The following is a 12,976-nucleotide window of genomic DNA, read 5'->3' as shown; positions in this document are numbered from 1 at the left end:
TGCCTGACCTCACTTCCAGCAAACAGAAACTTTCCTTATCCACCTAAGCTCTAGAAGAAGGTCCCTGCCCATCTGAGACAACCTTCTGCCACGGCTGCTTTACTGGAGCAGTGACCGAGGCTGGCACTTTGCCTTCAGCACCGTGCGCAAAGGGTGGCAGCTCCAGGCTTGGCACCCAGCTGTGCCCCATTCCCTGCAGCCTCCGATCGTGCTCAGCTCTTCACTGCCATCTCTCCACATTGTCCCAGTGCTCACTGTTTGATTCCTCCTTAGATGGGTGGAGATGAACTAGCTCAGACAGTGGATTTCCCTGGAGGTCTGGAGAGGCCCCTGCTGGGGACAAGCCCCTCGTGCTTGCTGAAAGCGGTGGACTGGGCACCGAGCTAGGATGGGGTGGTGATGCCAGCCCTGCAGAGCTCCCCAGACATTGCCCCAGGGCCAGAGCTCCTCCCAGAGGGTTATTGCAGCCAGGAAGTGGGCAAAGGTTGGGGAAGTTGGGTGTAGCCTTATGCTTTCTGCAGCTCAGCTGGGTGCTGTGAGGGACCTCTCTGTTGGTGGGGCTTCCTTGGAGAAAAACCCCTGGGGTCCGCTTACCCCCTGGGGGACCTCTCTCTCAGATGGGGCTCCACTGGGGCTGTGGCCACCCCAGCCTCACCGGCCATGCCAGGGGCCTCCTGACTTCCCTCTTCACTCTGCTCCTCCTCCGCCTGGGCTCAGGTAGGATCCTGCGGAGCTGCTGGGGGCTCTCCCTCCTGGGCCTGGCAGACGTGCTGCCATAGGGCAGGGGAGTGGCTGTGGGACAGGGGGGACCTGAGCTCACAGCTTGGCCCCAGCTGGGTTTCACTTTTCCCTTTGGTTCTTTCACGCAGTACGGGTGCTGCCTTGGCTGCCCTTTCTGGCTCTTCTTCACATGCCCAAATGCTGCAGAGAGGGCTCCCACTTCCAGCACACCTCCTTCTCCTGCACGTCCTCCCTCTCCCTCTCCTGTTTCCCCAGTGGTTTCCCATGGGACACGGGGGATGCAGGATGCACCAACTCACGCACAGCTCGCCCTTTGTCACTCACTGGAACCCAGCTACACAATGAGGAGACACAGATGCTCTCCTCCATCTGGTTCTCAATGCATGAGCCAAGCTGAGCAGTCTCCAAACCCCACCATCCATCTCCATCCACGTCAGGTCTCACCATCCCCAAAACCCCTCATCCTTTATCCCACTGAGATCCCACCGAGATCCCACCATCCCCAAACCCCATGCTCCTTCCTCCCAGAACATTCCCATCTCCCAAAATTCCATTGTCTTCCATTCCACTTGAGATCCACCACCACAAACCCCATCCACCTTCAACCCAGTGGGGTCCCACCATCTCCAAAACCCCATCATCCTCCATTTCGCTGGGCTCCCCCCATCCCCAAACCCCATCATCCTCCATCCCGCTGCTGTCCTACCACCCCCTAACCCAATCGTCCTCCATCCCACTGGGCTCCCACCATCCCCAAAGCCATCCCAGGACTGGGGACTAACTGACCACCACTTCCCCTAAGCACTACAAGAAGCTGTGCCATGACCAACAGCTGCATGCCTGGTCCTCCTCAATTCACACAAATCATCTTCAGAGGGTTGTTTGGGAGGAACAGTAAAAGTTATGCTCGAAGTTGAAGGCACGAGCAGCAGCAAAACTCAAGTTCTAGGATGGATGGGACATGGAGGAGCTGCGATGTCGTGGGGATGGAGACCCAAAGACCCCTCATCTCCCCGGTGTGGTTCCTCTGGTGGATGATGAGGGTGGAGCTGGCCCAAAAGCTTTTCTCGCAGTACGAGCAGTGGTAGGGCTTCTCACCCATGTGGATGCACTGGTGCCTGCATCACCTCTCCTTGGTCCTGCAGGAGCAGCACAGGAATGAGGGGCAATGGGGCCAGGGGCTGCCCCGTGTTCCTCCCTGCTGCTGGAGGAGGGCTGGGATGCTGCAAGCAGGGGCCAGGCCCCTTGCAGCCCCTGGGCTCTGCCCTGTACAGGGTTCCTGTGCTGGGACACAAGCCCTGCTGGCACCCGCAGGTCTCATCCTGCCTCTGAGCCCCAGCAGGCAGCACAGGGGCTGCAGCAGCTCTCCACGCTCCTCTCCCCTCTGCTTGCACTGCTTGCATTCCCCAGTGCAAGGGATGTGGTCACCGTGTGCTGCCGGCCATTGCAGCCCACCTTTGCCTCCTAGTTTGGGGTTGATCTTTGCTCTGTGCCTGGTGCTGAGCATGAGCAGCCTGTGGGGGCTCTTTGTTCCCTCCTCTGGAGCACATCAAGGCACAGCAGCAGCAGCACTGCGGCAAATAAAGTTTTGTACAGGAAGATGGAGTCTGGCAGTGGCATTTCCTGGGTGCTTTCTGTCCTGAGGCTTTGCTGCCTGGGAAGGCGTCTTGCAGCAGACCATCTCCTCAGTGCCTGAGCCTCCCCTTTGGAAGCTCCATGCCATTCCCTCGGGCCCTGTCGCTAGCCCCAGAGAGCAGAGACCAGCACCTGCCCCTCCGCTCCCCTCATCAGGAAGCTGTGGGCCACCGCGAGGCCTCCCCTGCGTCTCCTCTGCTCTGGGCTCAACAAGCCAAGCGCCTTCACCCATTCCTCACACGCCTTGCCCTGCAGAGCCTTTGCCGTCCTCGTAGCCCTCCCTTGGAGGCTCTCGCACAGTTTCACGCCCTTCATATGCTGTACTGCCCACAGGTGCATGCAGTGCTTGAGAAGAAGCCGCAGCAGGCCGAGCAGAGCAGGACAATCCCTTCCCTCGGCCGGCCAGCAGTGCCATGCCTGAGGCACCCCAGGGCACGCTTGGCCCTTTGGGCTGCCAAGGCCCACTGCTGGCTCACATCCAACTTGCTGTCGGCCACAACCCCCAGCTCCCGTTCTGGGGGCTGCTCTCCAGCCTCTCGCCCCCCACGCTGTACGTACAGTCGGGGCTGCCCCTGGCCAGGGACAGGGCCCGGCACTTGCTCTTGTTAAACCTCCTGCAGGCGGTGGCTGCCCAGCTCTCCCCTTTGGCCAGATCCCTCTGCAAGGCCTCTCCAGCCTCAAGGGAGTCAGCAGCTCCTCCCCATTCAGTGTCAGCCACAAACTCACTCAGGTTATCTCTGAAGTCCCGCATCCAGGTAATCTATGGGACCACTGAAGAGACCTGGCCCCAAAATGGAGTCCTGCAGAGCCCCACTCATGACTGGCTGCCAGCCTGATGTCGCCCCTTTTACCAGGACCCTCGGAGCCTGACCCCTCAGCCAATTGTTCACCCATCGTATTGTGCATTTGTCTGGCTCTGTGATGGACATTCGATCCAGATGGATACTGTCAGAAAACATGTCATAATCTTTACTGAAATCCAAAAAGATCACTTCAACTGGCCCCCTCGGTCAAATGGGAGACTGAGCTTATCAAAAAAATCAAATTAAGTTTGTTGAACACGAGCTTCCCCTCACGAACCCATGTCTGCTGTGACCAGTGACCGCATTGTCCCTCAGGTGTTTTTCACTCACTCCCAGAGCAATCTCCGTAACTTTACCAGGCACTGCCATGAGACTGACAGACCTGTAATTCCCAAGGTCTTCTTTACTGCCCTTCTCTGAAACTGGGGCAACGTTTGGCAGCTTCCAGTCACTGGGACCTCTCCAGATTCCTCAGTATATTTAAAATTAAATTATAGAGATTTCATGATGTGTTGGGTTTACGTGGCAAGGTTTTGGTAGCAGGGGGTTGCTTCTGTGAGAAGAATCCAGAAGCTGCCCCATGTTACATAAGGGCCAGTTTCAGCTCGCTCCAAAAGGACACACTGCTGCCCAGAGCCGAGCCACTAAGCGATGTTATTTGTGCCTCTGTGAGGGCATATTTAAGAAATGTGGAAAAAACTGCTGCACAACAGCAGCTGGGAGAGCGAGGAGTGAGAACCAGCCCTGCAGACCCCAAGGTCAGTGCAGCAGGAGGGCAGGAGGTGCTCCATGCACACAGAAGAAGTTCCCCCACGGCCTGTGGAGAGGCCCCTGGTGGAGCAGGCTGTCCCCCTGCAGCCCATGGGTCCCACATGGAGCAGATCTCCACGCTGCAGCCCCCCCGTGGAGGAGCCCCCGCTGGAGCGGGTGGATGTGGCCTGGAGGAGGCTGCGGCCCATGGAGAGCCCCCGCAGCAGGAGCAGGCCCCGGGCCAGAGCTGCAGCCCGTGGAGAGGAGCCCACGCAGGAGATGGAGGTCTGGGGGGAGCTGCCACCGGTGGGGGACCCAGATTTGCCTGGGGGACCCAGGCAAAGAAAGCATTAAACATTTCAGTGAAGTCAATGACCCTGTTTGACCATCCCCATCAAGTAACAGACCAATGTTTTCTTTCATCCTACTTTTGCTGTTAAGAGAGTATAAAAAAAATCCTTTTTATTGCCCCTCAGTACTGTCCAGCTTCAACTCAAATTGAGCTTTGGCCATATGAATTTTCTCCCTACAAAAGCAAACAGTACCTCTGTAGTCCTTCCATATTGCCTGACCTCACTTCCAGCAAACAGAAACTTTCCTTATGCACCTAAGCTCTAGAAGAAAGTCCCTGACCATCTGAGCCAACCTTCTGGCATGGCTGCTTTACTGGAGCCGGGAGCGGCGCTGGCACATCGCCTTCAGCACTGTGGTCAAAGGGTGGCAGCTCCAGGCTCGGCACCCAGCTGTGCCCCATTCCCTGCAGCCTCCGATCGTGCTCAGCTCTTCACTGCCATCTCTCCACATTGTCCCATTACTCACTGTTTGACTCCTCCTTAGATGGGTGGAGATGAATGAGCTCAGACAGTGGATTTCCCTGGAGGTCTGGAGAGGCCCCTGCTGGGGACAAGCCCCCCATGCTTGCTGAAAGTGGTGGACTGGGCACCCAGCTATGATGGGATGGTGGTGCCAGCCCTGTAGAGCTCCCCAGACATTGCCCTAGAGGCAGAGCTCCTCCCAGAGGGTTATTGCAGCCAGGAAGTGGGCAAAGGTTGGGGAAGTTGGGTGTAGCCTTGTGCTTTCTGCAGCTCTGCTGGGTGCTGTGAAGGACCTCTCTCTCGGTGGGGCTACCTTCAAGAAGAACCCCTGGGGGGCTGCCTGCCCCCTGAGGGACCTCTCTCTCAGATGGTGCTCCCCTGGGACTGCGGCCGCCCCAGCTTCACCGGCCATGCCAGGGGCCTCCTGACTTGCCTCATCACTCTACTCCTCCTCCGGCTGGGCTCAGGTAGGATCCTGCGGAGCTGCTGGGGGCTCTACCCCCTGGGCCTGGCAGACGTGCTGCCGTGGAGCAGGGGGGACCTGAGCCAACAGCTCGGCCCCACTGGGTTTCGCTTTCCCTTTGGTTCTTTCACGCAGTACGGGTGCTGCCTTGTCTGCCCTTTCTGCCTCTTCTTCACCTGCCCGAATGCTGCAGAGAGGGCTCCCACTCCCAGCACACCTCCTTCTCCTGCACATCCTCCCTCTCCCTCTCCTGTTTCCCCAGTGGTTTCCCATGGGACACGGGGGACGCAGCACGCACCAACTCACGCACAGCTCGCCCTTTGTCACTCACTGCCACTAAATTGACGATGACAAATCTCACCACCTCTCTGTGCCCTTCTCCATTGCCCAGCCCAGCTCAGAGTGGTGGGACCAGGCCACTCTGTCACTGCCACCGTGGGGCAGGATGTTGTGCTGCCCTGCCACTTGTCCCCTCAACGGGATGCTCGCACCTTGGAGGTCAGGTGGATCCGGGGTGAGTTCTCTGAGACAGTGCACCACTACCGCAATGGAGAGGACCTGTACGGGGAGCAGACGGGGGCATATGTCGGGAGGACAGAGTTGGCCAGAGATGGTCTCTCTGCTGGAAGCCTGGACTTGCGAATCGTGGAGCTGAGACCCTCTGATGATGGCCAGTATGTCTGCACTGTGAAAGGTGCTGGTGCTTATGACGAAGCTATTGTGGAGCTGGAGGTGTCAGGTTAGTGGCTGGGGTGATGCTTCCAGGGGAGAGTTTACGTGTCCTTTTAATGTTTCACCTCTTTCAGAGCATGGAGCATGCCCATGGATGTGGAGGTAATATCTGGGGAGAGAGCTCCATGGATATTTTTGTCAGTTTTCACTGGTGTCCTTGAAGACAATAATCATAATATTGTGAGGGCACTGGGCACAGGCTGCTGAGCAGCACCTTCAGCTGTGTCAGCAATGGGACCAAACACCGCACAGGGAGAATCACAGAGTCCTCTGAGCAGCCGGACGTCTGCTTTACTTTTGCTTTGTGTGGTGGGGGAGACCTGAGACATTGTCTGGAAGTCTTGGGTCTTCTTGAACCAGCATGGCTTGGTGCTGGGATGCTGCCTGGAGGTGCTGGAGCTCGGCACCTGGGTTTTCTGGGCAATTTGGGGATACTGGTGTTGTGCAGCCCTGCTCTCTGGTTCCGGCACCAGCCGGGGTGGTTTGTAGGTGAGGGTGGGTGCATGGAGCGCCTGGTATTTGAGCCCCTGGGGCCGTGGCTGTGCTGGGCTGTGTCTGGCATGGGAGCAGATGAGGTCTTTGCCTTGGAACTGAATCCCTCCCCAAGTCAAGCCCCAGCCACGGGCTCTTCCCCCAGCCACAGGCACTGACCCCCACCTCTACCTGGGGGGCTACGAGGCCGGAGGCGTCCGGGTGCTGTGTCGATCGGCCGGCTGGTACCCGCTGCCGCAGCTGCTGTGGAGGGATGCTCGCGGGCAGCATCTGCCCTCGGTCTCCCAGACACATTCCCAGGACCAGGAGGGGCTCTTTGAAATCGAAGGTGCCGTCACCGTGACCGGGAGCGTGGAGGGGCCCTTGTCCTGCGTGGTCAGGAGCAGCCGCCTCCAGCAGGAGCAGGAATCGTCCCTGCACATCACAGGTACAAATAGCACAGCCAGGGTGAGGTGTTCCTGGCCCCTGCACTTGTCCTGAGCCAGGAGAAGTCTGGGTCTTGATTTCCATCCACGGGCATGGAAACAGAGCCCTTTTCCTGCTGCCTTTTCTCAGCTCCCTTCTTCCACAATGCCCAGCCCTGGATGGTGGCTCTGGCTCTGGTCCTCATGCTTTTGGCTGTGTCCATTGGCCTCGGTGTTTATCTCTTTCTGAAGAAAGGTAAGCTGGCAGCATAGGGATGGAGCGGAGGGAGGTGTTCTGCAGGGACCCGCGTGGGTCTGGAGCGGGGCTGAGTCCTGGCCCAGGGAGGCGCATAGGAGGAGGAAGGGAATGTTCTCCTGGGGATCCCAAAGGCCTTAGGATCCTCTTGGGCCTCTGCCTTGGGCAACGAGGACAGGGGAGAAGACAAGGGGCCTTGGGTGGGAGGCCAGGGAGCATGGCTGAAGCGTGGGGCTGGTGGGAAGGCCCAGACCCCCTGCAGATGTTCCCACCGAGCAACCAAGCTGCTCTGCTGACCTCCTGTTCCTCCGCCTTTGCTTTTCAGGGGCACAGAGTCGAGAGCTGGGTGAGTCCTTGCAGTCCCTGCCCCCAGCCCCTGGGGAAGTGGTGTCCCTGCGGGAGGGAATGGGCTGGGTGGGCTGTGGGGGCTTGTGTGCTGGTGTCTCGGGGGTGCTGGAGGAGCAGCTGGAGGCTGACGGGGGAGTGGGGAGTGCTGGGGCTGGGGCTGCCCTGGGCACAGGACACGGCCGGGATGGCTGAAAGGAACGGGGATCAAGGTGGGGATGGGGAGCGAGATGTGGGGAAGCCACACACTGCACTGACACTTCCGGGACAGGGACATTCTCCAGCAATCCGTTCTTCACTTCCTTAATGGCTTCGGTGACACAGCCGTAAAAGCTGCACAAGTGTCTGTCCTTACAGTTCCACTTACAAGAGCATTGTACAAAGATGGGCCACAATGACTATTTCTTTGGTCCCACCTCTGAGCAAGGCAGTATTTTCCCAGTCATGGGATGTGTTCAGGGTCTACCATGGGCTGAACAACTCTCCCCTCCGATCATGCATTACTTTCGCTTTCCTTTTCAGACAAACAAGCTGCAGAGCTGGGTGAGTGTCACTGCACTTGGGCCCCAGGGAAACACTAACGCAATGTGCAGGGGAGGGTGGGCAGCTGGGAAAGAGCAGCCCAGGGCTGGACCCTCACCCTGCCCACACCCACTGGGCACCAGCCATGGGCTGTGACCAGCTCTCCTCTCTACTTCCAGCATGGAGAAGGTTTCTGCTGCCTCAAAATACAGGTAGGTGTGCACTGGGTTGCCCTCTTCAGTGCTTCTCCTGCCCTTGCTGGGGCATGTTCAGGAGCCAAGAGGTGCCCCATCTCGTGCCCCGTGGGGCAGCTCCTGGCCCCGAGCTGGGGAAAGCCTGCCCAGGGCTGAGCTCTGCCCCTGATGCCCTGGCTCCTTCTGTCCCTGCAGTGAAGGTGACCCTGGACCAGGACACGGCTCATCCCATGCTTGTCCTGTCTCAGGACAACAGCAGTGTGAGACGGGAAACTGAATGGCAGCAGGTTCCTTACACACCAGAGAGATTTGACACTTGTTGCTGCGTGCTGGGCCATGAGGAGTTCAGAGAGGGGAGGCACTGCTGGTTGGTGGAGGTGGAGGGGGAGTGGCTAAAGTATTCTTGGTGGTCTGTGGGGGTGGCCAGGGCATCTGTGAAGAGGAAGGGGTATTTTAAAAGGTGCACTGAAGAAGGGATCTGGGCTGTGCAGTACAAAGAAGGACAGCTCATGTCTCTCACATCTCCTCCCACCCGCTTGTCCCTGTCCCCTGTCCCCAAGAGGATCTGGGTCTGTCTGGACTGTACCCAGGGGCAGGTGTCTTTTATCAACGCTGACAATGGGGTCGAGATCTTCACTTTCACAGCAGCCTCCTTCAATGGGGAGAGCATCCGCCCCTGGTTCTGGCTGAGGACACGGGGAATTCAGCTGTGCCTGAGGGACAGCACCCCCCAGACCCTGTCCCCAGCTCTGACGGGCTCCTGCCCTTCTCCAGCCACTCCTGCATCACCTCTCCTTGATCCTGCAGAAACAGCACAGGAATGAGGGGCAGGGAGGCCAGGGGCTGCCCCGTGCTCCTTCCCTGCTGCTGGAGGAGGGCTGGGATGCTGCAAGCAGGGGCAAGGCCCCTTGCAGCCCTCGGGCTCTGCCCTGCACGCGGCTCCTGTGCTGGGGCACAAGCCCTGCTGGCACCCGCAGGTCTCACCCTGCCTCTGAGCCCCAGCAGGCAGCACAGGGGCTGCAGCAGCTCTCCACGCTCCTCTCCCCTCTGCTTGCACTGCTTGCAGAACCCCAGTGCAAGGGATGTGGTCACCGTGTGCTGCCGGCCATTGCAGCCCACCTTTGCCTCCTAGTTTGGGGTTGATCTTTGCTCTGTGCCTGGTGCTGAGCATGAGCAGCCTGTGGGGGCTCTTTGTTCCCTCCTCTGGAGCACATCAAGGCGCAGCAGCAGCAAGGCTGTGGCAAATAAAGTTTTGCACAGGAAGATGGAGTCTGGCAGTGGCATTTCCTGGGTGCTTTCTGTCCTGAGGCTTTGCTGCCTGGGGAGATGTCTTGCAGCAGACCGTCTCCTCGGTGCCTGAGCCTCCCCTGTGGCAGCTCCATGCTGTTCCCTCGGGCCCTGTCACTGGCCCCAGAGAGCAGAGACCAGCGCCTGCCCCTCCGCTCCCCTCATCAGGAAGCTGTGGGCCGTCGTGAGGCCTCCCCTGCGTCTCCTCTGCTCTGGGCTGAACAAGCCAAGCGCCTTCAGCTGCTCCTCACACGCCTTCCCCTGCAGAGCCTTTGCCGTCCTCGTAGCCCTCCCTTGGAGGCTCTCGCACAGTTTCACGCCCTTCATATGCTGTGCTGCCCACAGCTGCACGCAGTGCTCGAGGCGAGGCCGCAGCAGGCCGAGCAGAGCAGGAAGATCCCTTCCCTCGGCCGGCCAGCAGTGCCATGCCTGAGGCACCCCAGGGCACGCTTGGCTCTTTGGGGTCCCATGCCATGTCCCCCACCCACCCTCTCCTCTTGGCGGGACACCATAGGAGCCCCATGAGCCTCTGTCCCCAGAACTCTGCAGAGACGCCAGCGGGGCTTGTGGACCATCTTTATTCTCAGCACCGTGGCATCGGGTCTGAGATGGGGCCAACTGGGAGCCACTGGTGCCGGGAGGTGTCCGTCTGGGGGTCGTCAGATGCTTCCTGGGGAAGGGGGACACACACAGGGAGAGAGATGGGGTGATTCGGCCCTCGCCGATGGGGACGGGGATGGGGACACCATTACCTGCGGGGTAGTTGTCTCCAGGGAGGGGAGTGTAACCTGTGGGGAGAAGAAGAGGAGTGAGCAGAATCCTCGTCGCCCTTGACCACGTCCCCGGCTCTCCCCGGCCACTCACCCGGGGCGGGAGGCCTGGCCCTGAAGCGGTAGACGCCGGAGAGAAATAAGCCAAGTCCCACCACCATCAGCACGGTGGCCACCGCCACCATTATCGTCACCTCCGGCAGCAGTCCGGGACCTGCGAGGACACGGCCGGGTGAGTGGCGGTGAGTGGGCAAGATCCCCGGCCTCCAGGTGTGGTCCTGCGCCTCTCCACTCACTCCAGTCCTCCAGGAGAGGCTCCTGCAGGCTGACGTGCTGCACAGAGCATGTGTAGGTGTCGCCTGCCACCGGGGCCACCATCAGGGACACCTGCGTCTGGTAGGTCCAGTCGCCGTTGGGGATGGCGGAGACGGGGTTGTAGCCGTCGGGCTCCAGGATGTCCCCGTTGCGCAGCCAGATGACGGTCACCTCGGGGGGGTAGAAGCCCCAGATGTGGCAGGTGAGGCGGACGGGCACACGGGCGTTCCCCGTCTCCGTGGGGATGATGCGGACTTGGGGCTGCGCTGGAGCAGGGACGGGGATGGGGTCAGTGGTGGGCGAGCCCCTTTTCCCTGACCCGTGCAACGTCCCCACGCAATGTTCCGTGCAACGCTCGCGTGCAACGCCCTGTGCAAAGCTCCACGCAACTTCCCCATGCCACTTCCCCATGCAACGCCCTGTGCAAGCTCTAGGCATTGTCCCATGCGATGGCACGTGCGACATCCCCATGCGATGCCCACGAGATGCCCTGTGCAACGCCCCTGTGCCACACCCTGCAAGAGGCATTGCTCCGTGCAACATCCCCATGCAAAGTGCAATGCAATGCGCTCTGCAGTGCTCCGTGCAACATCCCCCTGCAACGTCCTCATGCAGTGTGCTCTGCAGCACCCCCATGCAATGCCTGGTGCAACAATCCCATGCAACGTGCTCTGCAAAACCCCTTTGCAATGCCCCCATGCAACAGCGCCATGCAACATGCTCTGCAACACCTCCGTGCAATGCCCTTTGCAACACTCCTCTGCTATCCACCATGCAAAGCCCCCATGGAATATGCCCTGCAACAGCCCCACGCAATGCTCCCATGCATTGCCACCATGCAACACACTCTGCAACACCTCCGTGCAATGCCCTTTGCAACACTCCTCTGCTATCCTCCATGCAAAGCCCCCATGGAATATGCTCTGCAACAGCCCCATGCAATGCCCCCATGCAACATGCTCTGCAACACTGCCACGTAACACCCCAGGCAATATTCTCCTGCAGCGCTTCCACACCACGGCCCCATGCCAAGCCCCCCCCGGGGGCTCACTGCGCCGCAGCGCCGTCCAGTCCCAGTAGCGCAGGGCCAGGTCGCTGCAGGCCTGGCGCCGGGCCTCGACGCGCTGCACCCAGGTGCTGTCGTTGTTGAGGTGGGCGGCGAGGTGGGTGGCGCGCAGCCGCAGCAGCCCCCAGTCGCAGGCGACGAAGCGCTGAGTGTCGGAGTCGTAGCACACCAGCGGGTTCTTGTTGAAGGCCAGGGTGAAGTCGAAGCCCATCACGGAGCCGTTGGCCGCCAGCGGGCAGGAGCTGGCCATGTGCATCAGGAACGCGCCTGCGGGGAGGGGGGAAGGAATGTCATCTCTGTGCCTCCATCCACCTCCATGCAGAGCAGAGCCCCCCAAATCCCCAGGGTCCCATAGAGCAGAACCCCTCCAATGCCCCCCACAGGATCCCATAGAGCAGAGCCCTCCCCAAACCATCCCCAGGGTCCCATAGAGCAGAGCCCCCCCCAAACCTCCCCCAGAGTCCCCAAGGGCAAAGCCCCTCACAAACAACCCCACAGTCCCATAGAGTAGACCCCCCACCAACCCCCTCCCAGAGTCCCACAGTGCAGAACCCTCCCAAACTATCCCTAGGGTCCCATGATACTGAGCCCCCCCAAACCTCCCCAAGGCCCCATAAAGCAAAGCCCACCACCCAAACTCCCCCCAGGGCCCCATAGAGCAGAGCCCCCCCAAACTACCCCCAGTGTCCCATGATGCTGAGCCCCCCAAGACTGTCCTCGGGGGTCCCATAAAGCAGAGCCCCCCAAAACTTATCCCTAGGGTCCCATGATGCTGAACCCCCCCCAAACATCCGCACGGCCCCATAAAGCAAAGCCCCCCACAAACTCCCCCCAGAGCCCTATAAAGCAGAGCCCCCCAAAACTACCCACAGGGTCCCACGATGCTGAGCCCCCCAAGACTGTCCCCGGGGGTCCCACAGAGCAGAGCCCCCCAAAACTTATCCCTAGGGTCCCATGATGCTGAGCACCCCCAAACATCCCCATGGCCCCATAAAGCAAAGCCCCCCCCAACTCTCCACAGGGTCTTATAGAGCAGAGCCCCCCCAAACTCCCCCCAGGGTCCCATAGAGCAGAGCCCCCCCAAACTACCCCCAGGCTCCCACGATGCTGAGCCCCCCCAGCCCGTCCCCGGGGGTCCCATAGAGCAGAGCCCCCCCAAAACCATCCCGGGGAGTCCCCAAGGGCCGCCCCCGCCCCGCCCCACCCCATCCCGGGGTGTCCCCCCCCCACCCCGTCCCCACCTGCCCCCCGCGCTCCCAGGGCCAGGCCGAGCAGCACCAGCATCGCGGGGGCGTCCGGCCGCGCTCTGCCCCCCCCAACTTCCACGCACCCCCCCCCCCCCGCTCCGGTCCCGCAACCCCACGCCGCGTGTCCTGTGGGGAAGGG

At 60.4% G+C, this 12,976-nt stretch overlaps 3 protein-coding genes across 6 annotated transcripts in view; 2 read left to right on the top strand and 1 right to left on the bottom strand.

Annotated features, from left to right (window-relative positions):
- Window positions 1-7,863, top strand: part of LOC121062646 (butyrophilin subfamily 3 member A2-like) — an 18,033-nt gene extending 10,170 nt beyond the window's left edge. The window contains exons 1-5 of one of the 3 annotated variants that reach the window (XM_040542819.1): window positions 296-717; window positions 5,599-5,946; window positions 6,577-6,858; window positions 6,987-7,091; window positions 7,417-7,863. In XM_040542819.1, coding sequence (XP_040398753.1) covers window positions 618-717; window positions 5,599-5,946; window positions 6,577-6,858; window positions 6,987-7,091; window positions 7,417-7,631 — 1,050 coding nt within the window. In that variant the 5' untranslated portion in view covers window positions 296-617 and the 3' untranslated portion in view covers window positions 7,632-7,863. Of the gene's footprint in view, window positions 1-295; window positions 718-4,920; window positions 5,212-5,598; window positions 5,947-6,576; window positions 6,859-6,986; window positions 7,092-7,416 lie in introns of those variants that run through there. The other 2 variants (XM_040542818.1, XM_040542817.1) reach the window with 2 other exon arrangements.
- LOC121062656 (HLA class II histocompatibility antigen, DM beta chain-like) overlaps window positions 1-12,976 on the bottom strand; it is a 14,195-nt gene extending 1,219 nt beyond the window's left edge. The window contains exons 1-6 of one of the 2 annotated variants that reach the window (XM_040542837.1): window positions 12,832-12,976; window positions 11,576-11,857; window positions 10,506-10,790; window positions 10,304-10,423; window positions 10,192-10,227; window positions 9,999-10,109 (exon numbers count right to left, since the gene is read on the bottom strand). In XM_040542837.1, the coding sequence (XP_040398771.1) occupies window positions 10,099-10,109; window positions 10,192-10,227; window positions 10,304-10,423; window positions 10,506-10,790; window positions 11,576-11,857; window positions 12,832-12,874 (777 nt within the window). In that variant the 5' untranslated portion in view covers window positions 12,875-12,976 and the 3' untranslated portion in view covers window positions 9,999-10,098. Of the gene's footprint in view, window positions 1-9,998; window positions 10,110-10,191; window positions 10,228-10,303; window positions 10,424-10,505; window positions 10,791-11,575; window positions 11,858-12,831 lie in introns of those variants that run through there. The other variant, XM_040542835.1, reaches the window with a different exon arrangement.
- Window positions 8,021-9,415, top strand: LOC121062659 (butyrophilin subfamily 1 member A1-like). Its single transcript, XM_040542841.1, has 2 exons — window positions 8,021-8,170; window positions 8,348-9,415. Exons 1-2 carry the CDS (start codon window positions 8,104-8,106, stop codon window positions 8,974-8,976), a joined length of 696 nt encoding a protein of 231 aa, XP_040398775.1. The 5' UTR covers window positions 8,021-8,103; the 3' UTR covers window positions 8,977-9,415.

The sequence above is a fragment of the Cygnus olor genome, chromosome 33 (genome assembly GCF_009769625.2).
Source record: "Cygnus olor isolate bCygOlo1 chromosome 33, bCygOlo1.pri.v2, whole genome shotgun sequence".
Lineage (NCBI taxonomy): Eukaryota > Metazoa > Chordata > Aves > Anseriformes > Anatidae > Cygnus > Cygnus olor.
Note: the sequence above shows the minus strand (reverse complement) of the source record. Positions and strands in the feature narration are given on the sequence as shown.